Consider the following 25,216-nt stretch of genomic DNA (forward strand, 5'->3'; position numbering starts at 1 on the left):
TGCTTACGTACTATAGTGATCATATTCTTGAAGTTGTAATCAGCCTTGAATATTTAGTTTTTTTTATAAATGTACCATTATTATGTCCCCCCCAAAATGCAAATGGGTATACAATATAGCATTTTGGCATGAAACTCTTCATTTTGTGAAAACAGTTCTGATTTTTCCTTGTTCAATCCTCTGAATGGACTTCTGACCACGACCCTCTGTATCATCTGTTCTTCCAGATCTCCATTTGTCAGTGTGACAGAGTACTCCCTGTTGAAGAACAACATTGTTCAACTGTGCCTGGAGTTAACCACCATAGTACAACAAGTAAGTTGCCCACAGATGGAAATGAATGAAAGTTGTGGGCACTCACCTAGCTACATACCTGGTTACATTTATATATCTGTTTGTTTCGGCTGCTGGAGATCGTGGCCTACTGTGAATATATTACCTGTTTTACTGTAAACACTCCTGTGAGAAGCGAAATGCATTCACGCAAAGGGTTATTTGTTTGTCCATGTTGGAGAACACTTTGAAAACCTTTTCGGGTTCTATCTAGAACCGTCCGTGGAAAGGATTCAACATGGAACCCAAAAGGGTTCAACATGGAACTCAAAACGGTTCTACATGGAACCCAAGTAGGTTTTCAAAGGGTTCCCCTACAGGGACAAACAAAGAACCCTTTTTGGTACTAGAACCTTTTTTTCTAACATACATTGTGTCATTGTCATTGTGTCATCATTTTTGCCTCATACACGGTTGTCCTCTGACTGACTTGCATTCTCTTGCAGGACTGCACGGTGTATGAGACTGAAAACAAGATTCTCCATGTGGTGAGTCCTCCCTTCAGGCTCAGTCTTTCCCCTGGTGGTCCGAAGAGCAATGCTTTGCAACAACCCTGCTTGTTGCGTAGAAGACTTGCCTCATTCTCAAGCATTGCCTGTTGCCCGACACAAACCTTTGTCATGAGCGGTGTCAAAGATGTAAACCGCTATAAGAGGACGTCCTCACGGTACGAGGGCGGCGTTTGGGTTTAGAAGTGGCAGGCAGGCCTCGGGTTCTACATCACAGAAGACAAAGCAGTCAAGACAAAGCAGTCACGACAAAGATAACATATGAATTATTCAACGGACTCTCTGTGTTGTTTATACAGTCATACTGTACACAAGGGCACACATGGACACTTCTGAGGCCACACGCCTGCTCACCTGAACATGTGATTATGGAGTCACGTGTGCCCTCATCCCCAGCCCCGGCATTAGAATGGGATTTGGGTTTCGACTGTAATGAGAGTGTCTGTGTATTTCTCTAAAGCCAGAGTTTTAAGGCCTTTGGTTGGCAGCCTGCGTTGAATAATGCAGATCCTCACTGCCTCTCCCACGGGCATTCCTGCCTACAGCAATTAGACAGGGAGAGAGAGGGTAAGGCAATAATAAGGGAGGAGCTAGGACAAATGTATGTATAGCCCAGTCGTGGTGTGTGTGTGAGTGTGTGTGTGTGTGCGTCTGTGTGTGTGTGTGTGAGTGTGTGTGTGTGTGCGTCTGTGTGTGTGTGTGTGAGTGTGTGTGTGTGTGTGTGTGTGTGTCTGTGAGTATGTGTGTGTGGGTGTGTGAGAGAGGGAATGAAAAAGACAGAGAGAGAGAGAGAGAGAGAGAGAGAGAGAGAGAGAGAGAGAGACCAACTACAATAAGGGAAGTTCAAGATGGAAGTTCATGGATGGGTCCCTGTCAGTGGCTGATTAAACAGTTTGTCACCACACTGTTCACCACCCTCCAGTATAGTTCAGTTGTGCTACTTGTGGCAATAATAACAACCTTGCTTCACACGTGTGAAGGACAGAACAGTACATCCACCATTAGTTAATACAGTTCTGCATACAGCAGCGAGAGCAGCATCTTTTCCCTCTGCTTGTTAAACCAGGGAAGACAAGCTGTTGCTTGCCTTTGAAGAATGCCCTGTGCCTCCGATGATGAATAAGCCCAAGAAATCGCTCATTAAGACGCGGGTCAGATTCCCAGATAATTGCATGCAGAGCTTCATTGTTGTTGCTCTAAAAACCGCAAGCAGCAGAAAAGTGACTCCGTGCAAAACCCTGTTTGTCTTTTGTCTCTGTGATACGACTTGAACTCCTGAAAGCGACCTGAAAGCTAAATCCAAATGTCTATATTTTCTGTCCTCTATAGATCAGTAACGTGTGTACTGTGACTGACACACATGATGCCAATGCTATAGTATTCCAACTCGTTTTGTATATGCCATCCCATTTATTGTAAATGTTACAGGCGCTGGTAATAATACTATCCTTACGCTGCTAGGGGCTGCTTAGCAGACAGGAAATGTCACCTTCCTATTATGAGGTTTCTCTCCACCGTTCACGTTATTGCGCGGGATGTCCTTCAGGGAGCTGCCTCGAGAGAGACATTAGGACAACACTTCATATTACACCCTTGTATTATATTACCACCCAGTATTATGAGCTGTCTGAATGATTTCTCCCTGTCTCCTTCTGGTTGCAGTGTAAAACGCTGTCTGGGATTTGTGACCACATCATCTCGCTGTCGTCTGATTCGCTGGTGTCCCAGTCAGCCCATCTGGAGGTGGTGCATCTGACTAACATCATGCCAAGCGAGGGCCTGGTGAGTGATCAGACTCGTAGCTTCCATTGAACCTAGAAACCAGTTTTAACAGCACTCGCATACCAGAGTCAGAACGTTTTTTGAAACTCCAATTTAAAATAAATTCCAAAGCTTTTTATTTTCAAGGTATAGATGAATATAAACAACAACACACATTTTTTAAATTGAAAAATCGTTGAAAAATGTATGTCCTTTTTTCAATTACCTAATTGGAATTCAATTCACTTATGGAATTGATGGAATTAAAGAGGAATTTGCCCAACCCTGTAGTATACCCTTTGACAGGATATGTTTGCGACAGTGCAAACAGGCTCACTTTACGTGTTTGTGTGCCTCCCAATCATGACAGCAAGTGTAGTTTGTGTAACAAGTTTCCCATCATTTCCTATTTTTAATGAACTCTCAGAGTTGTTCATAAAGAACATCTCAGGCGGTCTATTGAAATGCTCATATCCCCTTGTGTTCTCTCGTTTAGGGAATGTACATCAAGTCCACCTATGACGGCCTTCATGTCATTACTGGGACCACTGAGAACGTAAGTGTACTTTTGGGGTTTTGTTTTCCTGTAGTCCCGTCTTTCCAGGGAAGCGCTGGTGTGTCAGCTCTATTTTTTTAGTTCTGTGAAATCTCGTTGTTGTCAGAGCCGGGGAAGGAGGCTCAAAGCAACGCTTTTGAAAGACAGCTTTGACCAGTTTTGGCCTTGCAGACAGATCTTTGCTTTGCCAGAGGATGTTTCCTGGGCCCGTACCATTGTAGTGATTGTTCTCCACCTCTTAGAGTCTTCTAAAAATGACCCCCACTCGTCTGGGCTTTTGGGATAAGTGTTAAATTAGTGCAGCAAATTGTGAGCCCCCCTAATTAGCATCTGGGTGGTTAATTGGGGGGTGGGGGGTGGAGGGGAATGACAAGGGACTTGCAGATGGCACAGAGACGCCAGCTCTTTTAATTAGCATGGTTTTCACAGCTCGGCTGTGATGCCGGTGTTGGAGTAGACGGAGAGGGAATAGGTGCTGTTTTCATGTAACGTAATGCCTATTTTTGTCCCATCCGCGTAGTAATGAAAATAATTGCAATAACTTTGAGTGGGTGAAATTCTGATTGATGTGCAGTTGTAGTCCCATGGCACAGTTTGTTTGACTCCCTGCCAGCCTCATGTGACTCATCAGACAGATCCCAGATTGTTTGGTAGATGGTGGCTAAAATGATCATGCTTTGGTCCCTTAGCTGATCCCGTTGGGGATGTAGGGGGTGTTTTTCAAAGGGAGAGGGGTGGCGGAGGGGTTGGGGGTACTGTGAGTGTAAACATTTGATGTGTTCATTTGTAAGTGACGGTATCTCAATAAAGTCAAAGTCACATCAAATCTTTCTCTCTCTTTCTCTCTGTCTCTCTCTCTGTCTCTCTCTCTCTCTCTCTCTCTCTCTCTCTCTGTCTCTCTCTCTCTCTCTCTCTCTGTCTCTCTCTCTCTCTCTCTCCCTCCCTCTCTCTCTCTCTCTCTCTGTCTCTCTCTCTCTCTCTCTCTCTCTCTCTCTCTCTGTCTCTCTCTCTCTCTCTCTCTCTGTCTCTCTCTCTCTCTCTCTCTCTCTCTCTCTCTCTCTCTGCAGTCTCCAGCTGACCAGTGCAAGAAGATCCACGCGGGAGACGAGGTTATCCAGGTCAACCACCAGACTGTGGTGAGTCCAGAGTGTCTTTCAGCGCTGTCTGAGTCACGTCGTCATACAGGATCATTTATGAGGCTCTGGGAGACACTGACCTGTTCAGTCTAGGTCAACAAAAAGGTCACGTCATCCTGGATTGATAAATCACTGCTTTCCCAGAGTTTGTACTCCTCCAGCATTCCTGCGGACTTGGCTAAACACTTTGTCTACGGAAGCCTGGTGCAAGGTGCTTATTTAGTGCTTCCTAGTGTCTAATTAGTCCTCAATTAATCATTTAGTGGTCTAGTAGTTAGAGTGCTAGATGGGACTAGTCGGTCATTAATTGATAATGAGCTTTTAGTCCCAAACACAGCCGTGTCGCTGCAATTAACCCACATGGGGTTGAGAGCACTTTGACCAGTCAATGTTCTCTGACGTGGGTTTCAACAGCACTGAGGCGCCAGGGGAATGGAAAAACACATGTGACCGTGCCCTCCACGGTCTCCTCCGGGTGGTGAATAGATCCTTCTCCTAGGGTAGGGAGGTTAGGGTTAAGGTTAAGGTTAAGGTTAATGTATGGGTCAGGGTTAGGGTTAAGGTATGGGTCAGGTTTAGGTGGGGGACAGCAGCAATGCACAGATATGCTATGCTGGATCTAGGGTGAGGGCCGGGCGCTATGGCTAGGGTTAGGGTTAAGGCAGGAGCAAATTCATAGAGCTCTGGATGCAAGTACTAATGGTTTCATAGTTTGTTAAGATATGCATTAAGTAAAACAATCTTTGGGTTACAAAGCTCATTAGGCATTTATAAGTCATATAGAATCATAGGATATCATAGGATTCTATTGGAATTGGAATGACCACTGAACAGCTGAGCAAATCCCAGATTGTGCCTTTAACAAAGCATTTAGTCAAATATTTGCAGAATTCAGTATTCATTTAAAATAACATTGTGTGGACCTGCACCTTGCTAATGCTAAGCATAGTCTTATCTACTTAAAAGAGAGAACATAGAAACGAGAGGGCACTGTTAGCATTTTCCATAGAGCATTGAATAATGCTAACCGCTAGTGGAAGTTGCTATTGTCTGGCTTGGCTAGCAACCATCTTATTACATTCCTTGACCATTCCTGCTACACTGACTACCGGTGAGCATGTGCACCAGTAGTCAGTGATTCATTCAAACTGAACTGTCTCAAGCTGAACCAAACTGTTTCTCCTCAACGGAAGGTTGTATAAGTCAAAAGTTTGGACACACCTTGCCAAGAGTGTGCAAAGCTGTCATCAAAGCAAAAGGTGGCTACTTTGAAGAATCTAAAATATAAAACATATTCTGGTTTGTTTAACACGTTTTTGTTTACTACATAATTCCATATGTGTTCCTTCATAGTTTTGATGTCTTCAATATTAATCTACAATGTAGAAAATAATACAAATAAAGAAAAACCATTGAATGAGATGGTGTGTCCAAACTTTTGACTGGTACTGTATATGTCAGGTTAGTTAGAAAACAAATGATGTTATTATATAATTAAGAAAATCATATGAAGTTGTACACCAGTTCCATTCCAGAAGTCCCTTGGAGGACCATTTGCTGTGCACTTCTCCTCCGCTTTCACTGGCATCCATTGATAGCCTTCTCTCCTTGTACACCACAATGCACTGGAGCCGTGAGCAGTGTTACCCCCAGAATGCTAACTGTCTTGCCTCTTGATTGCACCTCTTAGGCTCCGTCACCGGTTGAGTAAACAATGTCAGCTGTAGAGGTCACGGCCCACTGTGTCTGTCACCTTGTGTTTGTCGCAGGCGTAGAAATAAAATGTTTGTTTTTTTTATTTTTTATTTTTTTACAGTGGGGCCTCTTTTTTACAGTGGGGCTATTTATGGTTCAGTCAATATGTTCACTTGAAATGGAGATTCAGCATGAAAACAGGAAGTAGGGGGGTAATAAACCAACAACTGGTGTAATCGATGAGTTGGGAGGACTGTGGCGTTTGCTTTAATGTGTTCTGATTGATGTGGATGAATTAATTAGGGAGCACTTTGATGTTGTGACTCTGAACAGGGGCAGTGTCTTAGCTCTGGGAAACACAATAGTGGACAATCTGCAATTTGTGTGAAATATTTGAATATGAAGACCACAGTAGCTCGCCCTACAGTAGTCGATGTTTCAGTAACTAACTTAAGCTTCCCCGGGCTAAGAAAGGTCCTTCAAATAAGAATCCCAGTCAGTCACATTGATTTTACATGTTGTGACCCTGGTGTCCAGAACCATGACCCAGTAGGTGTTTTAAGAATGGGTCAAAGGTGGGCACACTGACAACTAGCCCAGAGGAGCAGAGCTGGACACTGAGGCCTGCCAGAGGAGGCCGTGTATGTTGAACTGTACAGTATGTGTGTTCGACACTTTGACATCATTCTATCTGTGTGTGTGTCGTTCCAAACTAGGCCATGTTTGTAGTCTTTGTGGGAGTAGGCTGGGCTGCTGCCAGTCCACACAGAAGCTGGTGTGAACACAGAGACAGAGAGTGTCTCGGCCAAAATTGATGTGTTGGGATGTGTGTGTGTGTGTGTGTGTGTGTGTGTGTGTGTGTGTGTCTGTGTCTGTGGGGATTTGTGTGTGTGTGTGTATGTATGTGTGTGCGTGTGTGTGTGTGAGTGGTCATGTGTGTACAGAAAGAGGGAGTGTTGTCTTTTATAATTAGCTCACAAGTCGTCCGTGCCAGCCCTTGAGTTGAACACTTGGTCCTGTTTACAGACAAGTTCCATTTTTAATACCGCCAGTCTGGCACTACAGAGCACGAGGGAGAGCTGAGGGGAAGAGAACAAAGCACAGTGGAAGGGGACGAGCTACATGTAGCGCTCCGCTCAGCAGGGTGTATAGGGGAGAGGGGAGAGGGGGATGTGACCTGCTTTTCTCTGCTGCCGCGGGAGACTGGAGAGCCCACCGCCGTCGGCACGTGGCTGCCAGTCTGAGCGCGGGGCAGAGTCCAGTTGTGCGCGGTGACGCTTTGTGATGCATTACATTAGGTGCGGCAGCGTCAGGCTGTTTTAGCCGACGGCGTATCCCTGCGTCTTGAACAGATGGGCAGGAATATGAAACTGCGCCCTAATCAGATCAGTCAAGAAAAAGAGGGAACACTGAAACAATATTGTGTCTTCGTTCTATGCAACACAACCCACTTGTACTGTTTATTCAACTGTTTGTTATGTCAAACACCCATGTCTTTCCGAGTGATAGATAGGAATTGTGGTGCGGTTGTTTTTACAGTCGTGATCATTGTTTCACTTGGGCCTTATAATCCTGTCCGCTATGGTTAGTCGATGACATCTTCAGAACCACTCCACTGCTATGGTTTATTCATTAGCTTTATTGAATCACTGTCATGACTCGTGGAATATTTCCTCAGAGTCACTGAAGGTGAATCTCAAAAGTCAATCCCCGATCCCTTGCGTCCTCTCCCCTTGCCTCCTTCTTAAAACAAGGCACGAGAGGAGGAACCTCAGACCTTCTCCTCCAATGAGTTTTGAGGAGGGGCTGAGGATAGAGGATGCAACGAGGCAAGGAAAGACCTTTGAGATTTTGGCCTGAGTGTTTTTGTCCTCCTGTGGCCTCCGTAGGTGGGCTGGCAGCTGAAGAACCTGGTGAACGCCCTCCGAGAGGACCCCAATGGAGTCATCCTCACGCTGAAGAAGAGACCTCAAAACACTCTCACATCTGCCCCTGCCCTGCTCAAGAACGTACGATGGAAACCCCTGGCACTCCAGGTACCCCTGGCACTCCCCTATGTGATATTGAGACCTGGCTTCCTCCTGCTCTGTGTTGTGTGTCTGTCTGTTCAGGATTCCTTGTGGTACTGTAGATACAAATATATAATTTATCTCAACTTGGGCAGTTTGAGAGATATGGATTTTTTCAATTTTTTATTGATAATGACCGACCAATCCCCTAGCTCCTCACAAATGCTGCTATGTGAATAGATTAGATCCAGATATGTGATGAATTGAAGGTTAATTATCTGCAAGTAAGCACTTGACTCGTTCCTCATACCTGGTCACCTTTTAATTGGGTTTTAATGGATTCTGTAGAGAGTGTTTGTGAACTGAGTTCATTCATTTGTTCACCTGTGTTGGGGTGAACTGAACGAGTCGCACAAAACATCTCAAATCCCACAACTCCTTAACTCAACTAATCTCATAGCCAATTGCAGTCTACTACTGTCTCATTGTGTTTGATTATTTATGATTGTTTTCTTGGCGCTGTAACGGCGACAGGTGTTGTGGATTAGTTCTGACAATTGTTTGGAGCCTTACCGCTCCACAAAAGGTGTTCCCTCACGGGAAAAATGAAGTCCTTGTCTTGTATTGTGTTGCATTGTGTTCTGTATAGAGTATGAGGGACTGGGGGGAATAGAGGCAGCCAAAAGAGGAGCAAAGACAGGATGGCGGCTACAAGGGATGGGGGGGTTTACATCCTAGCTGCCTGGATGGCTTTCTTCGGGAGCCCTTGACTGCGTGTGAACAGCTATTTTTAGCTCCTGCACTAGGCTCCCACATTTTCATGTTGCATGTGCAACCTCGATGACGTTTCTGTTTCTGTGGTTACCTATCTTTGACAACTGCAGTGAAATCTATTAATGTGTTTCGTTCAAATGTTTTTTTTTTTTTTTTTTTTTACAGATGAAGCCAGCATCACTGGTGTGACAGTCTGTGTGTGGTTAATATAATATGTCAGGCACTGTACAGTACATGTTTTGCAGTCAGAATGAAACCTGGTTGTGGTATGTTCCTTTTGTGGAGGAATATTATAGAATATCTTTCTCCAGGGAGGCAATCCTTTGCGGAGTCTTGTGTATTTTTCACTAACACCATTACCTCAAGGTTACAGTTAACATACTGTAAATACACAGTGTCACTCAGGGTATTTTGGTGATGAGGCTCCTTGTTTTAATAGCATAATGGAGGATGACTGTAAGGGGCTTTACACACCACAGGGCCGACCTGAACCATACTGTGCTGGCTCAGAAATTTTCCTTTTACATTGTTCTTTCAAGCACTGTTTCAGCCACTATGGTGGCTGCATAACCAGGCTAGCCCAGTACAGCTCAACTCGGTTCAGCTCGGTTCTGCCCTATAGTGTGAATGAGGGTTAAGAGCACAGTTGTCTCCTGGTGCTGCTGATGGATGTCTCAGCTAGAAAGAGTCACAGCATCCTGATAATAGCTTGTAGAAAGGGCAGCCCTGCTAAATCACATGGCCCTTTATTAATACACTTTACTAAGAGAATTAAAAGACATGATAAAAACAAGCATATGGAAAATACAGGGGATAGAACAGAGAGTGTGTGAGATTGATTCAAAAGCATTAGTAACTCCTATCAAGCCCTCAGTGCGTCCCATAGTGGCTGAGAGTCATGCAGGGTGACCCTGGCCATCTGTTCAGCCAGTGTCACGTACAGGAGCACCCTCAGGTGCTGCGGCGAAGCCTGTCAGGGAAATAAACACACACCACCAAGGACAGAGGCTGATAGTGTGGTAAAGGTGAAACGTGTTGTTTTGTGCTTTGCTGCCCTCTTTGGTCACACTGAAAATGTGTGCACATGCTACGTTTTCTAATGAACAAACATACGCATATCCTTGTAGCGAAACGTAAAATAGACACCGCCACCGGATTTTAGAAAGTGCTTTGTTTGGACCAAAAACGAAACCTTTATCATGTGATCTCATTTCTTGATCGCCACAGATTCATCATGGCCATTGTACACTATTTTAAAGCTTGAATCTACGTACTGGACCTTGTACACTAACACACTAATCATTATTGTAGTTTTTTCTTTACATGTTTTTTCCCCGATTTTTTTTTATCCATCGGCTTCAGACAATTTTACCATACAGAGAGAGTTTGTTTACTCTTGAGTCCGAGAGACATGTGAACAGACCTAACAATTGGGATCTTTCGTCAGTAGTGAGCCAATAGCGCCACATTTATGCCTCAGTTTTGACTTTCATGTAAAATACCCTGGATTGTTAATTTAGCCAGCATCCTCAAAATGTGCTAAATGCAAATTGCTAATTCTTTGCTCTTCAAGAGTACGAGTCATTACGAACGAGTGACTAAAATCAGAAGTGATTGAACAAGTGGATTTCATGCTTTCAAATGTAATAAAAAATGTACAAGGAAATGTTAAAGTGGAGCTAGGAAGTATGTGAGCTCCTCCATACTCTATGGTTGTACTCAAAGGTCACTGTAATCTGGGATGTGGGTGTGACTTCTTTGATGTGAGCTAAAGTGAAGGGTAGCAACAATGTATTGTACACTTAAAAAGAAAATAATGGAAATAGACAGTCGGTTGGAGATGTTGTGTTTGGCTTTACATTGATATACGTTTTTCACAATCTGGCCCAATCAGCATGTACTAGTTACACACAGGACTTGAGTTTGTTGGACTTGACATTCTCTCTACTGGGGAGAGATGGCTCATCCTCACCACACTTGACACATCTTGACATTAATGATGTATAGTCGTGATCACAGAATCTCTTGTTGCTAGGGGTCCTGTTGCTATCCCCCTCCATAGTTGCCAACAAACCTCTCTCTCTCTCTCTCTCTCTCGCAAGAATTTCTCGGTTGCTAAGGACAAGCTCACTGTTGCTAATATGAGCCACTTCATATCTTCTCCCTGTCTCAAGGTCTTCGGCAATGCCTGCTATCTTTTGTTCCACCGCCTCAGCCTGCTTTGTTACGGAGCGTGTGTGTTAAGTCAACTGTCTGACCAGGACAACAGCTCGCAAAAGTGCACTAATCCTAACTCAAACATGGAATAACGTGTCTCTATGATGGATTGATTGATTCATTTTGATTGATTGCACCTTCCGATTGGGCTCGGTCCATATGGGTTTATAGGAGTAAGACTCAAAGTAAACAAGTGTATTAATCCCGTTCTCCTTTCACATTGTTTTAACGAAACAAGTCTTCATTGAGCTTTCAGCACAGATCAGATGCTGAATATACATTATTTTACATGACACAACTTTTACGCACATTTACAATGACAATATTTCAAATACAAAAATAAAACACAATGGATTTTACTTCGATCGGATGGCTACAAGATTAGGACAGATGAAGATGAATGCTTGTGGTTTGGTTGCATGATACTCTAGGATTTACTCACTCTGACCTCCTTTCCTGCCATGACTCCCCCTGCCCCCGTAGCCCATCCCCACCAGTCCTAACAGCGACTCCAACACCCCGCCCAACAGCATGGGAACCATGGGGATGTCCTCTACGCTGGACGGCGGCCATGATGTCTTCATCCTCTCTCCTGTCTCTGGCCTCTACGGCCACAGGTAAGCCTGGACAACCACACAGCCATTGGCCTCCAATTTGCTCGAGCAAATAGTGCTGAGCAGGGCAAAAAAAAAGAGATCTAACTCAGAATACTCCACAGTATGATTGCATTTGACCTCGTCTTTAACAATGTTTTGGATAAAACATTGATTCTTCAACCATAAAACAGCCTTTTGCAGTATTCAAAAACTCCCATTGGATTATGTCTCGTCGGTCTTTTACAAATATGGTTAAGATGGCTGACTTTGTTTTTGCTCATGGAGCAAATTGGAGCCCTTTAGAGTGTTCTAGCACCTGCCTGCCTGCCTGACTGATCTGCTCCTCCACGCCCCCTACCTGTCAATCACAGAGACGAGATCGGCATCATGTCATGTGACGACATCAGCAAGTACAGCCTGGATAAGATGGGCATGAAGGGCTCAGAGTCTCCCAGTTTCTTCCTGGACCACGAGGGGGGCAAGTACTTTACCCTAGTGGAGGAGGAGTGTCTGGGGCTGGGCCAGGAGTACGATCGGGGCCGCTCCACGGGGGTCCGGCGGAGGGACAGGACACCCACCCACGGTGAGTGAAATACCAACCAACCAACCACCATCTTCCCTGTGGCAGTAATGGAAGGGTGGAATGCTTGTGACGACCCGACTCTGAAGTCACCCTGTCATGTTGACATTTAAAACGGTTAAGGTAAAGGTTGAATTTAGGGTTAAGTAAGGGTTGTGGTTAAGGTTAGGGTTACGGCTTAGGGTTAGGGTAAAGGTAGGGGTTAGGGTTAAGGTTATGGTTTAGGTCAGGGTTAGGGCTTAGGCTAGGGTTAAGGTTAGGGTTAAGGTTAGGGCCGTCCCAAGGATCCCACCTAGCATCAACCGTGATGGAATGTGAGAGAGAGTACTGCAAGGTTGAATCCCAGACGGGGGGGTTTATAGATTTCCATCTATTATTCAAAGTATTCATGTTCCACAGAAACCGCCCTGTCATACACCTCCTCTGTCATACACCCCCCGCCTCACTCCCCCCCTCCCCCTCCCCCCTCCCCCACACATGGACTGATTTCTACCTCCGCCAGCCTCTCCCTGTGTTGAAGCTACCGGTGGGCCTGTGTTTGTTGTACAGTGTGTAGTGGTGCAGAGATAAATCCCTTTTGGCCCTGCTCAGGCGGAGTGTTTCTCATGTTAACAGCCTGCCAGGGAAGTGACGGTGGATCGCTTCCAAGCCCCATAATGGCTCCAGGCAGGGGTACACTCAGTCCCCCCCAACGTTTCTCACGTTAGCATGTTCACACAGCCTAATGAGCCCCTCCACTCTTCCACACTCTGAAGATCACTAGTTTTTTTTTTAACCTAGGTTATGTGCAATCACTCCTTGAATCCTATGCTTATGAAACATATTCCTTTTACCCAACTCTGTCTTGCCTGCACTGTAGAATTTGTCTTCCACACCCACCCACCCACCCCCGCACACACACACACACACGCACGCACACACACACACACACACACACACACACACACACACACACACACACACACCCACACACTCCCACGCTCAGTTCTCTCTCACCATCTCCTCTCTCTCACACCACCCGGTTCCTCTCTCTCTGTGTCTGTCTGTCTGTCTGTCTGGCTGTCTGTCTGTCTGTCTGTCTGTCTGTCTGTCTGTCTCTCTCTCTCTCTCTCTCTCTCTCTCTCTCTCTCTCTCTCTCTCTCTCTCTCAGTGAGACAGCCCCCACTCCCCCCCCTCACACCTGCACCTCTCCACTGCTCTCAGCTCTAGCTCTTCCTCCACGCTCCACACATCAGCTGACATGCTCCCTTGGACTTCTTTCCAGGTGACCTCAGGCCAGTTTCCATACCAACGGATTGCAACTGGATGGCAGAGGCAAAGGAGCCAAATATGTACAAGAGGGGTAGCAGAGGTGGGTTCTTAAGTTCAGGTAGACCCATGAAAACCTTGACTGGGAGAAGAAAATAGCTTTGCCTCACTGCATTTGAGAAGTACCGTATACAACCCAAACTCACTCGCTGTCCTTCAACATACTGGATGACTAACCATTAGTTGTTCGGAAACCTTCTATTTATTTCAGCAGTCCTCTGTGCCACAATTTCTGGCATAGAGTTTGTGATGGTTTCCTAAGACAACAAAAATCAAACTTCAAATGTTCACAACAGAAACATGACAGGGGCTTAGAACTATGTTCAAAATGGCACTGTATACACAGATTAAGCTTCATCATGTTAATGACATTAAAATGCAGGTCTTCTTGATTAAAAATGTGTGATCTTTCTCTAAAGCCAGTTCTCTTTATTCGTAGATAGTTTTATTACAGAACTCACAATTTCCACTCACCCGGGACATCAATTGATCTTTGCCTGGTCAATAATAGACACCACACCACAACAAATGCAACATCAACTTAATTTGTCAAAATCCAATTAAAATGTGCAGTCAGGCATTCACTGTAATCAAAAAAACAAATGTTTGTTTTTGAGTGAGATGTATTTCAGTGTTGTTTAGTATCGGGAGGCTATGCGTAGCAGTGAGGTTGAGGAGGTTGAGTGACAGCACCTCAATCCCTTGACCTGTGTTATAAATAGAAGGCACAGATAATACAGATCATATTCGCCTCCCCCCAGTCTGAAACTACGCTCTATCGAGGCCTGCCCTTGCTAGGCTGCAGTAATGTGACAGAGGTTGGTTTCTGTAATGTAGGTCTGTGAGGTAAGATGGATGTAAGAGAGGAAACCACATGGGAAACAACAACTCAGAGCTCTCCTTGGTTTGTCTGAACCAAGTATCAATACGTAGGTCTTCAAGATGGTGTTTTTCCTTCCAAATGTTGTTCTCCTAACCCTTAGGTTAACCTAAGAGTTTGTGTGTGCCATCAAATGTTTCAATGTGACCCTGTGGCCTCCAGATTTAAAGAGTTGATTGCCATTCTTGACTTCCAAATCACGAAACTGTGTGTCTGTCTTTCTTTCTTAGTAATTTCTACAACGTTTCTACAACCTTTCCGTCTTTCCTTCCCACGCCTGTCTTAGATTCAGACAATTCCCTCCTGCGTTACCTGAGTGACGACAAGATCCTGGTGATCCAGGAGGAGCCAGATATATCCCGGGAATGCAAGCGGGACACGGGCAGGCGTTCCCGCAAGAAAAGCCACAACCCCAGCAGCCCCAGCTATCCCATCAGCCCCTCTATGCTGGTCCCTCCTGTCAGGCTGGACTCAGGACCCCCAGAGGGCCTGCCCTTCTCACTGCCTGAGAGCAACACTGTGCCAATGTACCACGTGAGTCACTCAGCGCTGTGATCTATTACATCTCAGCCAAAATGATTTCAGTGTTAATATGATGTTTGTTTACTCTTTATACAGACATGTTGTGTATGTATGCTTTTGACAGTGCAGATGAATTCAACATATTTGTTTCACAGTGTAGAATTGTCTTACAGATGTCTGGCAAGGGCACATTATTTTGAATAAAACCCTTTTTTGAGGTCACAATTGATATTAGATAAGAAGTGAGTCAGAAGTGTGTGTCGCCCACACTACCTGTTTCCACAACCAGAGACGCCCCATGCTTTCCTGCTGCCCCTGATCTGCCAGCCCGGGCACAACAGGAAACACAGGCCACCCACTGAGATGACAGTGCCTCACTCTCTCTCCTCTCTCTCTCCTCTCTCGCTCTCTCTCTCTCTCTCTCGCTCTCTCTCTCTCGCTCTCTCTTTCTCTCTCTGATCTGCTGACATGTTCTCTGTCTTCCTATAGAGAGCTGGAGACACCCTGAGAGCTGAAACGGACAGGTGAGTGAGCGTTTCTTCCCCATTTCAAAAGAAACAGCCTGGGTTTCTACACAGCATTGACTTATTTGATGACTTAGGGCATGAATGTAGAGTATGGTTCTGGGTTGTACATTGTTAGGCATGTGCAGTAACATTTTATAATCTCTATTGATTTGGCTTCAGGACGGATATATAATAATACATCTTAGGCACTGTCAAGTACACAATTCATTTTTACAGTACCTTTCAAACTGTAATGACTGACCTACATATATTTATTTATTTTATGTTCATTACATTTATTTGACAAGGACAATGTACAACAAAAACATATAAACTATAACAACTAGAAAAAGAAGTTCCAGAAGAAACTTTGTGGCCTTGCAAAGTCTTATTTTGGTAATGGAACAGGTTTAAAGATGTTTCGATACAGATAGATATGCTGGGTAGTTGACAGAGAGTGATATAGTCTTATTGTGGTAGCAGATAAAGTTAGAGATGATTTGGTATCTATCGATAGATAGATAGACAGATAGATCGGATGAGCCAGGGGAACTTCAGTGGAGTGGGTAGAGAGTTGGTTGGTGGAGTGGTTGAGAGTGCTGGAGTTGGCTGGTTAACCAGACGAGAGTTTTTGGAGTTACAAAACCAAAAGGTTTAATGGGTTTCAGAAGCCTTTTATCAGGGTTGATGAAGATTTTCTGGGTAGTTGAAAGAAAGTGAGAGGTTGGTTGATATGATGGATGAATGGATAGATGAAAGAGAGGATGGATAGCTGAGAGAGGGGAGGTATATATATATATATATATATATATATATATATATATATATATATCAAAACAATTAAGAGGTTAATCAATGTGGGTTATACTGAGTGAAGCAGTAGTGACTGGTAAAAGGACAATGGCCAGGTAAGGATGACGGCTATCTCACTTTCTTTCAACTACTCAGCAAATCTATCTATGTATGGAAACATCTTTAAAACTATTGCATAACCGGTCTCAGTCGGGCTCAAGAGTTAACAGTTTCCGTTGAGCTGCACTGAGCTGCAGCCTATCTATCTTGGGCTATAAGAATGAAGACTGTGTGGTTTCCTACCCCCCCGTGTTGTTTCCCTGCTCGTATCACTTGCTGGAAACAGATGTTCAGATGTGTCAGACTCCTGCAGTGTGTCCAGTCCACTGCATACTACTATAACATATGCCATTTCCAAAGCAACTTCCAGTACAGTCAGTGCATTCATGTTTTTGTTGTATAATCATTATGGTTCAGAGAAGACCACAAAACAACCTGTGGAAGAGTTGGGCCTCTGCATAGTCGTTTTTGTGTAAATATTTCATGTCTGGATTTTAATAATTTGTACGACAGCTTTGCGTCTCGATTCTTCTTATTTTGAAATGTAAAAAAATAAAGAATTTTGCTCCCAGGGGGAATCAGACCTACAACCTTAGTGTTGCATAACACCACACTGTACCAACTGAGTCGCATACTGAGTCACACATGTCTAGGTATCAAATATACTGTACTTAGACACACATTCCAAAATCTTCATCTGAGTGAATTATAAGAAAGAGGTGGAAAGAAGATTAATTTATGATTGATTTATGGATTTCAATGTCTATAGAAAGCTTAGTGTACCATCTGTCGTAAGCGGAGATTTGTCCAGATGGGACTTCAGGCCAGCCCTGGGGGTGAGAAAGACACAGAAATGGGGTCTAAGTCTCTTGGGTGCCAAACCCTAACTTGTAATTCAAGCATGCATGTAGAATGTTCATGTAAATCGTGCATTTATGTGAATAGAATGTTTGTGTTATACATGCTGCCTCAAGTTAGAATTTGGCCCTGTATTTATGAATAGTATGCATGTGGGTATTAGTTAGGATTTGGCCCTGTATTTATGAATAGTATGCATGTGGGTATTAGTTAGGATTTGGCCCTGTATTTATGAATAGTATGCATGTGGGTATTAGTTAGGATTTGGCCCTGTATTTATGAATAGTATGCATGTGGGTATTAGTACTTACCCAGTGCAGATGAGCCTGTATAAAAGTAGTGATGTTTTGTAAGCTTACTTACTTATCTGACTCCCCCTCTCATTCTCAGGTATGCTAGTTTTGGCATCGACAGACAAGGAGTCCCACCCATGAGGAAGGTAAATTCGATCATTTGATACAATTTATGTAGCCGTTCTTCTCGCAATGAGAATACTTGACTGTACATTGTACTGTGGGATCAGTGGTAACAAAAGCAGAGTATTCCGCATGCATGGCCATAAGGGACGTTAAAATACACTGTAGAGTACCGTACCGTACAGTAGCCAAACACGAGGCATTAGCCTTCTGCTCATCCAACTGTCCTTTCTGCCCTCTCACCCTGCAGTCATTTCACTATGCGTCTTTAAGGACTAAGCCCAAAAAGAGAACCAAAGGTAAGACACACAGCATAGAAGTTCTCATTTACTTTGAGAATGTCTTTGGTGGTGCTGTGTTTTGTCAGTTCTTGTATGATTTAGCATAATGGGGGGGTTGGAATTACACTTGCATTGAAGAAACCACCAGGACAACATTGGGGGAATGTTTACTATGTCTATGAGTCTCAAACCCCGGTGATTTACCTAAAATTTTCCAGTACGGTTGTCTGTATAAACTGAGCCATACCGTTTAATCTTGTCCTGATTCAAACCAGGTAATGCTCATTTGCATTTGAGAATTCTCTTTCATCCTTTCTTTCCGCCACAGGTTCTCTGACCAGCGCCAGTCGTAGACGTATCTCCTGTAAGGACCTGGGCCATGGGGACTGTGAGGGCTGGCTCTGGAAGAAGAAGGATGCCAAAGGCTACTTCACCCAGAAGTGGAAGAAGTACTGGTTCATCCTCAAAGACTCCTCGCTCTACTGGTACACCAACCAGAATGTAAGCTGCTCTCCCAGTCTACTTACACACTTCTTACACTTCTTACACACTTCTTACACTTCTTACACACACTGAAGTCTCTTTACAGCACCATATGGCATTTCCCCATTTAGCTATGAAACGTTCCTTTATGTTTCGTTTATCTACACAACATACAAGGCTTATAGTTTGCAACTACCCATATTAAATAATTTATTCTGCAATGCATACTCCATACTATTAAATTTGTATACTCCATACTCCAGGCATTTACTTATGGATGTCACTTATGGATGTCACCTATCACCTTGATGGAGGTAATGTATACCTCTTCTCTCCTCCCTCACCTCTCTCTGCTTAGGACGAGAAGGCTGAAGGCTTCATCAGTCTACCGGAGTTCCGAATAGATAGAGCGATTGAATGCAGAAGGAAACAGTAAGTGTTTTTGTGATCCATGTTATTTTGTTGGTCTCTCGCACAATGTTACAGAACCTGACGATGAAAAAGGACCAGATGAATCACTGAGACAAACATATCTGGTACACCAACGGACCAGATGAATCACTGAGACAAACACATCTGGTACACTAACGGACCAGATGAATCACTGACACAAACACATCTGGTACACTAACGGACCAGATGAATCACTGAGACAAACACATCTGGTACACTAACGGACCAGATGAATCACTGAGACAAACACATCTGGTACACTAACGGACCAGATGAATCACTGAGACAAACACATCTGGTACACTAACGGACCAGATGAATCACTGAGACAAACACATCTGGTACACTAACGGCCGCACACGTGCATCTGTTCGCCTTCGTTAGGGACGGAAACAGATGACGCTGCTGTATGGCATTTTTTCAAAGAAGGACTTTATAAAATAACGATGGCACTAAGTGGCAGAAGTAATAGGTGTCTCTTTCCAGCTGACTTGTGGAGCGTGGGGTCAGTGTGTGTGGGGTCAGTGTGTGTGGGGTCAGTGTGCGTGGGGTCAGTGTGTGTGGGGTCAGTGTGTGTGGGGTCAGTGTGTGTGGGGTCAGCGTGTGTGGGGTTAGCGTGTGTGGGGTCAGTGTGTGTGAGGTCAGTGTGTGTGGGGTCAGTGTGCGTGGGGTCAGTGTGCGTGGGGTCAGTGTGCGTGGGGTCAGTGTGCGTGGGGTCAGTGTGTGCGTGGGGTCAGTGTGTGTGGGGTCAGTGTGTGTGGGGTCAGTGTGTGTGGGGTCAGTGTGTGTGGGGTCAGTGTGCGTGGTGTCAGTGTGCGTGGAGTCAGTGTGCGTGGGGTCAGTGTGCGTGGGGTCAGTGTGCGTGGGGTCAGTGTGCGTGGGGTCAGTGTGTGCGTGGGGTCAGTGTGCGTGGGGTCAGTGTGCGTGGGGTCAGTGTGTGCGTGGGGTCAGTGTGTGCGTGGGGTCAGTGTGCGTGGGGTCAGTGTGTGCGTGGGGTCAGTGTGCGTGGGGTCAGTGTGCGTGGGGTCAGTGTGCGTGGGGTCAGTGTGTGCGTGGGGTCAGTGTGTGCGTGGGGTCAGTGTGTGTGCGTCAGGCTCCATGCCACTGAGGACAGTAGGGCTGATACGCAGATGAAACTAAAGGCAAACAATATTAATTAAATTTAAATTTAAATTAAATTAAAATGTACAAGACGGAATATGCAATGATATATTGGTTTATGTAATACATTTGTGTTACTATGGTGAGGTTCTCACATAAGCCCCCTATGTTGTTTTTTTGTGTGTTTTTTTTTTTACCTCACATGCATATTTATTTTTAAAATATTTTATGCTAACTTGTTCGTCTTTCACCTGTTTTTTGTGCAAATAAATGAAACTAAAACTCAACTCAAATGGAGACGTGTAAGCAAGCATCAGATACCGATCTAGGTTGCACAGAGTGAAAGGGCGTTGTTTTTGTTTCTGTCTTCGTTGTAGTGCCTTCAAAGCCTGTCACCCCAAAATCAAGAGTTTCTTTTTCGCCACGGACTGTTTGGAGGAGATGAACAGGTAAGGTTTTTTTCTAGTAGTACTGCCAGTTATGGTGGCAAGATTCATCCAATGAGTCAATGATTTGCACTTTCGTTGTGTTCTCTTTGTTTCGATGGCATTTACAGAACAGGAGGTGAACCGTTTAGACACCTAATTTAAAACAATGCTTTCGGTTTGATCTGGAGACATACAGTGTTCTCTCAGACATGGAGAATAATAAAAGAGACATCTTTTCAATGTTGATAAAGAGCTCTATGGTTCTGGCCTCTCGTTTCCATGGACCCTCCGTGACAGCAGTTACAGTTATGCTTTGTACATCAGAAACATCGTCATCCTCCCCCATCTTGGGACTGATTCACTTGTTTTCATTTCAGGCCTTTTTGCTTTATGATTAAGATCCATTGTTGATCGGAAATTCCCTTTGTGATCGAGTAGAGATAGCAGCTGAAACGAAGGTGTAGAAAGGAAAGGCGGCGTACTCCATTATTATACACTTTTTAAATTTGTTGTTTTGTTTTTGTATATTTCTTTAATCTGATCTAATGCACACTGCTAATAGTGAATATTCAGAAGAACCTAGAGTACAGTGAAACAAAACATTTCCAAAACATTTTCCCCGACCTCAAGGCTGGGTGGCCACATAAAACCCTGGTTAAGAATGGTCATGCTCTATGAACAGTCAGCGTGAACAACGATGCCTGACTGACTGTTGGTCTCTGTTTACTTCCTGTGTTCTATCTCCTCCCTGTCATCACACGCTACAGATGGATGAACCGGCTGGGCCTGGCAGCCATTGGCTACACTCCTGATGACAAGGTGCCACGCCCTGATGAAGGTGAGTTCAGTCAACATCATACTGTGATGTGGACATAAATGGCGCATTCAATCGCAAATGAATGCACCATTAGATCATATCAAAGTGGTTGCTAAGATAGTAGTCTCACGTAGCCATACCTCCAAATCTGACGCCTCTTTTGGAGGTCTGGGGAATTTTAGATCTGACTTGGACTGAACTCGACAGAGCGATGCAAGAATGTGCTCGCAATTTCATTGGAGGTTACATTCCTAGAAACCCTCCCCCCACCTGCCCGTAGAATGGTTGCTTGTTGTGTGTCGTCTTTTCCGTCCGGGTAGGACTATTTTTCAGAGAGTTGTCGCCTATGCTAGCTTCCAACATTGTAGAAAATGGAAGGTAACCTGCAGGAAAAACTGAATTCTGTTTTTTTGGAGCTGTGCTGAAGCGAGGTATTCATTCGTCACTCACTTCAAACTGCTTTCCACTCCTTTGTAGCTACTTTCTGCAAAGGATTTACTTGGAAAGCCTGGTCTCAACAAGTTACTTAGATAGTGACCCTTTGTATCAGCTCAAAACCTATTGGTATGGATGAGGTCACACACGCTGTTGAGCTAAATGATTAAATGTTTTTCTTTCTCAGACTACTGGAGTGAGAGTGATCAGGACGAGATGGACGGATCCATGACCCTGAAACAAGAGGCCATGTCGTCACGCTGTGACACCTACCACCGTACCCCGTCTGTGAGTACAGACTGCTTCTTCTCAGTCACACACTCCCATACACACTCATATACAGTACACACACACACACACACACACACACACACACACACACACACACACACACACACACACACATTCTTTATTGTGTATTATTGTACTTGGTGAGGTAGAAAACTAAATTTATTTTGTCTTCTCCTGTCCATTCTATCATGACTTTCAACTGAAAATAAAATGTCTCTTTGAAGAGTGACATATGATAACCAAACATTACTGACATGTGATCTACTGATATATTAATCATGCTATACTGCATGGATATGTTATTTATTTTCTTTATTATTTATTTGTCATAGCGTGTCTTGGTTTGTATGTTTGTTTTGTATGTTTGTTATCTTTTTATTTTAGCTTTTTTTCACTTGCATACTTGCATACTTTTTCCACTTGCATACTCTTCCCGGAATGACAGTGTGGTGATGCAGTGCAGTGTGTTATTTGTGTTATGTTTTGTTCAGTGTGTTGCATAATCCCCAGAGGGATGAGTCGTGTGTGAACACAATGAATAAAATATTAATTAATTAATTAATTAATTAATTCACACACACACACACACACACACACACACACACACACACACACACACACACACACACACACTCACAGCACAACAGAGCCCTAACAATATAGACTTGTCCCCCTCCATCCCCCAGGTGAACTCCTCCAGCCCGTTCCCTGAGCGCCACTTCTCCAGCGACACCACATACTCCCACTCCTCAGCGGAGGACTCCCGCCCGGATGTCCCTGGGAGCACCCACTCCTCCGGCTGCCGCTCCTCCCACCGCGAGCGCCGCTCCTGGCAGGACCTGATCGAGACGCCCCTCACCAGCTCCGGCCTCCACTTCCTACAGACCGTGCCGGGGGAGGGCGACGGAGGTTACGGCAGTGGTCACATGGGGATGGGGCAGTTGCTCCTGTCCCCTGAGCGCAGGCGCCAGGCCACGCTGCCCGCTCAGAGACGCCGCTGCCCGGACAGGGACGGGCCCTTCCCGCTGGTGGACATTGAAGAGCGCGGCCAGCGGAACCTCCACCACTGTGCCCACAAGCAGCGCAGCCAGAGCCTGCCCAGGAACAGAGACACGCAGGGCACCAAGGGCAGCAGCCTGCACCCCGCAGGCCCCTCTGAGGAGAGGAGCGAGGATGACGAGGTGCCATTCAGGAAGCACAACACCAAGAAACACCACGGTAAACCTGGGACACTGACCTACCTCCACCTGTCAGCTACAACAGGAGCAACATCAGTCATTTCAAGTGTAAATCTCAACTAAACGTGGTATACTAAGCAAGATATTTACTCTGTTAAAAAAAAAAGCGGTCAATCGTTCCTTTAACAGCCTTAGAAGCTAAACAACTTTATTGTACACATCTATCTCGTTATGCCTTCATTATTTCATCATCTGCTGACAAGATAAATCTTTATTTGATTTGATCCATTAAATTATATAAACGGGAAGTCAGATCAATTTGATATAGGATAGGATACACTTTTATGTCCCTGATGGAAAAATTGTCGAAGACAAAATAACACTGATATGACATACTCAGTATGTTACAAATTATTAGATTAGATTGGATTACATTAAACTTTATCGTCGATATAGAGTAGAAGTACTGAGACAACGAAGTGTATTTTGGCATCTAACCAGATGTAAATAGTGGCATACTGCAAACACATGATATTGTAGACAGTGCATGATATTATATAAGGTATTACAGTGTAAGGTATTACAGTGAGTATAAATAAATGAATATAATAAGTGAATATACATGAGATGAATATCAATATGATATGTACAGTTGAACAAGGGCAATAGGTCTTGAGGTATGTTGCATATATGTAGATGTATAATTAGAGACCAATATATTAAATATGGTATGTGCAAACAAGCAGTAGTGCAAAAGCTAAATTGAGTGTGCAGCCAGTAGAGGTATGGGGGGAGGGTACACTGATACTGGGAGTCAATGTTCCTCTTGTTGGGGGGTGGAGGGGGGGGCGGATGGTGGGGGGGGGGGGGGGGGGGGGGGCTGGGCTACCGCCGGGGTTCTGAGTTCAGCAGAGTAACAGCTGCAGGGAAGAAGCTGTTCCTGACCCTGCTTGTGCGGGAACGGAGACTCCTGTACCACCTCCCGGATGGGAGGAGGGCAAACAGTCCGTGGCTGGAGTGAGAGGTGTCCCTACTGATGCCTCGCGCCCTCCGCAGACACTGCCTGCGCTGTAGGACCTCGATGGCAGGGAGTTGGGCACCGGTGATGTACTGGGCGGTTTTCACCACCCGTTGTAAGGTTTTCCCTTTGGAAACAGAGCAACTGCCATACCACACTGTGTGCAGTTTGTCAGAATGCTCTCGATGGTGCACTGATAGAAGTTGACCAGGATGCTAGGAGACAGTCTCCTCAGGAAGTATAGACGCTGCTGCACCTTTTTGACCAGGGTGGAGGAGAGATGTGGACACCCAGGAACTTGAAGCTGGAGACACGCTCCACCTCCATCTCATTGACGTAGATGGGGGTGTGTCTGCAGCCCCCAGCTTTCCTGTAGTCCACAATGAGCTCCTTGGTCTTCTTGGTGTTGAGGGCCAGGTTGTTGTCGGCACACCTCACCGCCAGGTGCTCGACCTCCTCCCTGTAGGCCGACTCGTTGTTGTTACTGATCAGGCCTACTACTGTGGTGTTGTCTGCGAGTCAGTCTGCACGCAGTCGTGGGTGAAGAGAGAGTAGAGGAGAGGGCTCAGCACACAGCCTTGTGGGACACCGGTGTTCAGGGTCAAGGTGGAGGAGGTGTGGTTGTCCAACCTAACAAACTGGGGTCTGTTGGTCAGGAAGTCCAGGGTCCAGTTGCAGAGGGAGGTGCTGATGCCAAGGTCACTGAGTTTGGCGAACAGCTTGGAGGGGATGATGGTGTTGAATGCTGAGCTGAAGTCAATGAACAGCATCCTTGCGTAGGTGTTGTTATCCAGGTGGGTCAGGGCGGAGTGTAGTGCCGTGGAGATGGGATCCTCCATTGACCTGTTCGGGTGGTAGGCAAACTGGTGGGGATCCAGTGTGGGGGGTAGGTGGTCTTTAAGGTGAGCCAGGACCAACCTCTTGAAGCACTTCATGATGATGGGGGTGAGTGCAATGGGGCGGATGAGCGACTGCATCAGTTTTGAAAACCTGTCCTAATTTCCCCCCTCCAGAGTCTCGGTCTAGAGAGCGACATGAGCATGAGGGGGTGGACGGCTTCCAGGAGCTCTACCGCTCCATCGAGCAGGCCAGCCTGTCGGCCCTGGGCGAGCAGAGGCCCTCCACCAAACAGGAGTTCCGCCGCTCCTTCGTCAAGCGCTGCAATGACCCTGTCGTCAATGACAAGCTGCACCGCATCCGTGCTCTCCGCAGCACCCTGAAGG

General features: G+C 45.2%; 1 protein-coding gene across 1 annotated transcript in view; it reads left to right on the forward strand.

The window, feature by feature from the left end:
• LOC310825035 (connector enhancer of kinase suppressor of ras 2) overlaps positions 1-25,216 on the forward strand; it is a gene marked incomplete at its 5' end in the record, with an annotated part of 37,893 nt that overhangs the window by 9,837 nt on the left and 2,840 nt on the right. Inside the window, 20 exons of the mRNA XM_083697455.1 lie at positions 228-315; positions 780-821; positions 2,505-2,624; positions 3,100-3,159; positions 4,227-4,295; positions 7,880-8,026; positions 11,474-11,607; positions 11,958-12,169; positions 13,431-13,517; positions 14,641-14,888; positions 15,366-15,400; positions 17,483-17,531; positions 17,759-17,807; positions 18,118-18,290; positions 18,631-18,704; positions 20,204-20,275; positions 21,022-21,092; positions 21,694-21,794; positions 22,484-23,015; positions 25,007-25,215. Coding sequence (XP_083553581.1) covers positions 228-315; positions 780-821; positions 2,505-2,624; positions 3,100-3,159; positions 4,227-4,295; positions 7,880-8,026; positions 11,474-11,607; positions 11,958-12,169; positions 13,431-13,517; positions 14,641-14,888; positions 15,366-15,400; positions 17,483-17,531; positions 17,759-17,807; positions 18,118-18,290; positions 18,631-18,704; positions 20,204-20,275; positions 21,022-21,092; positions 21,694-21,794; positions 22,484-23,015; positions 25,007-25,215 — 2,572 coding nt within the window. The remainder of the gene's footprint in view (positions 1-227; positions 316-779; positions 822-2,504; positions 2,625-3,099; positions 3,160-4,226; positions 4,296-7,879; positions 8,027-11,473; positions 11,608-11,957; positions 12,170-13,430; positions 13,518-14,640; positions 14,889-15,365; positions 15,401-17,482; positions 17,532-17,758; positions 17,808-18,117; positions 18,291-18,630; positions 18,705-20,203; positions 20,276-21,021; positions 21,093-21,693; positions 21,795-22,483; positions 23,016-25,006; position 25,216) is intronic.

Source organism: Argentina silus, assembly GCF_951799395.1.
Source record: "Argentina silus genome assembly, chromosome: 2".
Lineage (NCBI taxonomy): Eukaryota > Metazoa > Chordata > Actinopteri > Argentiniformes > Argentinidae > Argentina > Argentina silus.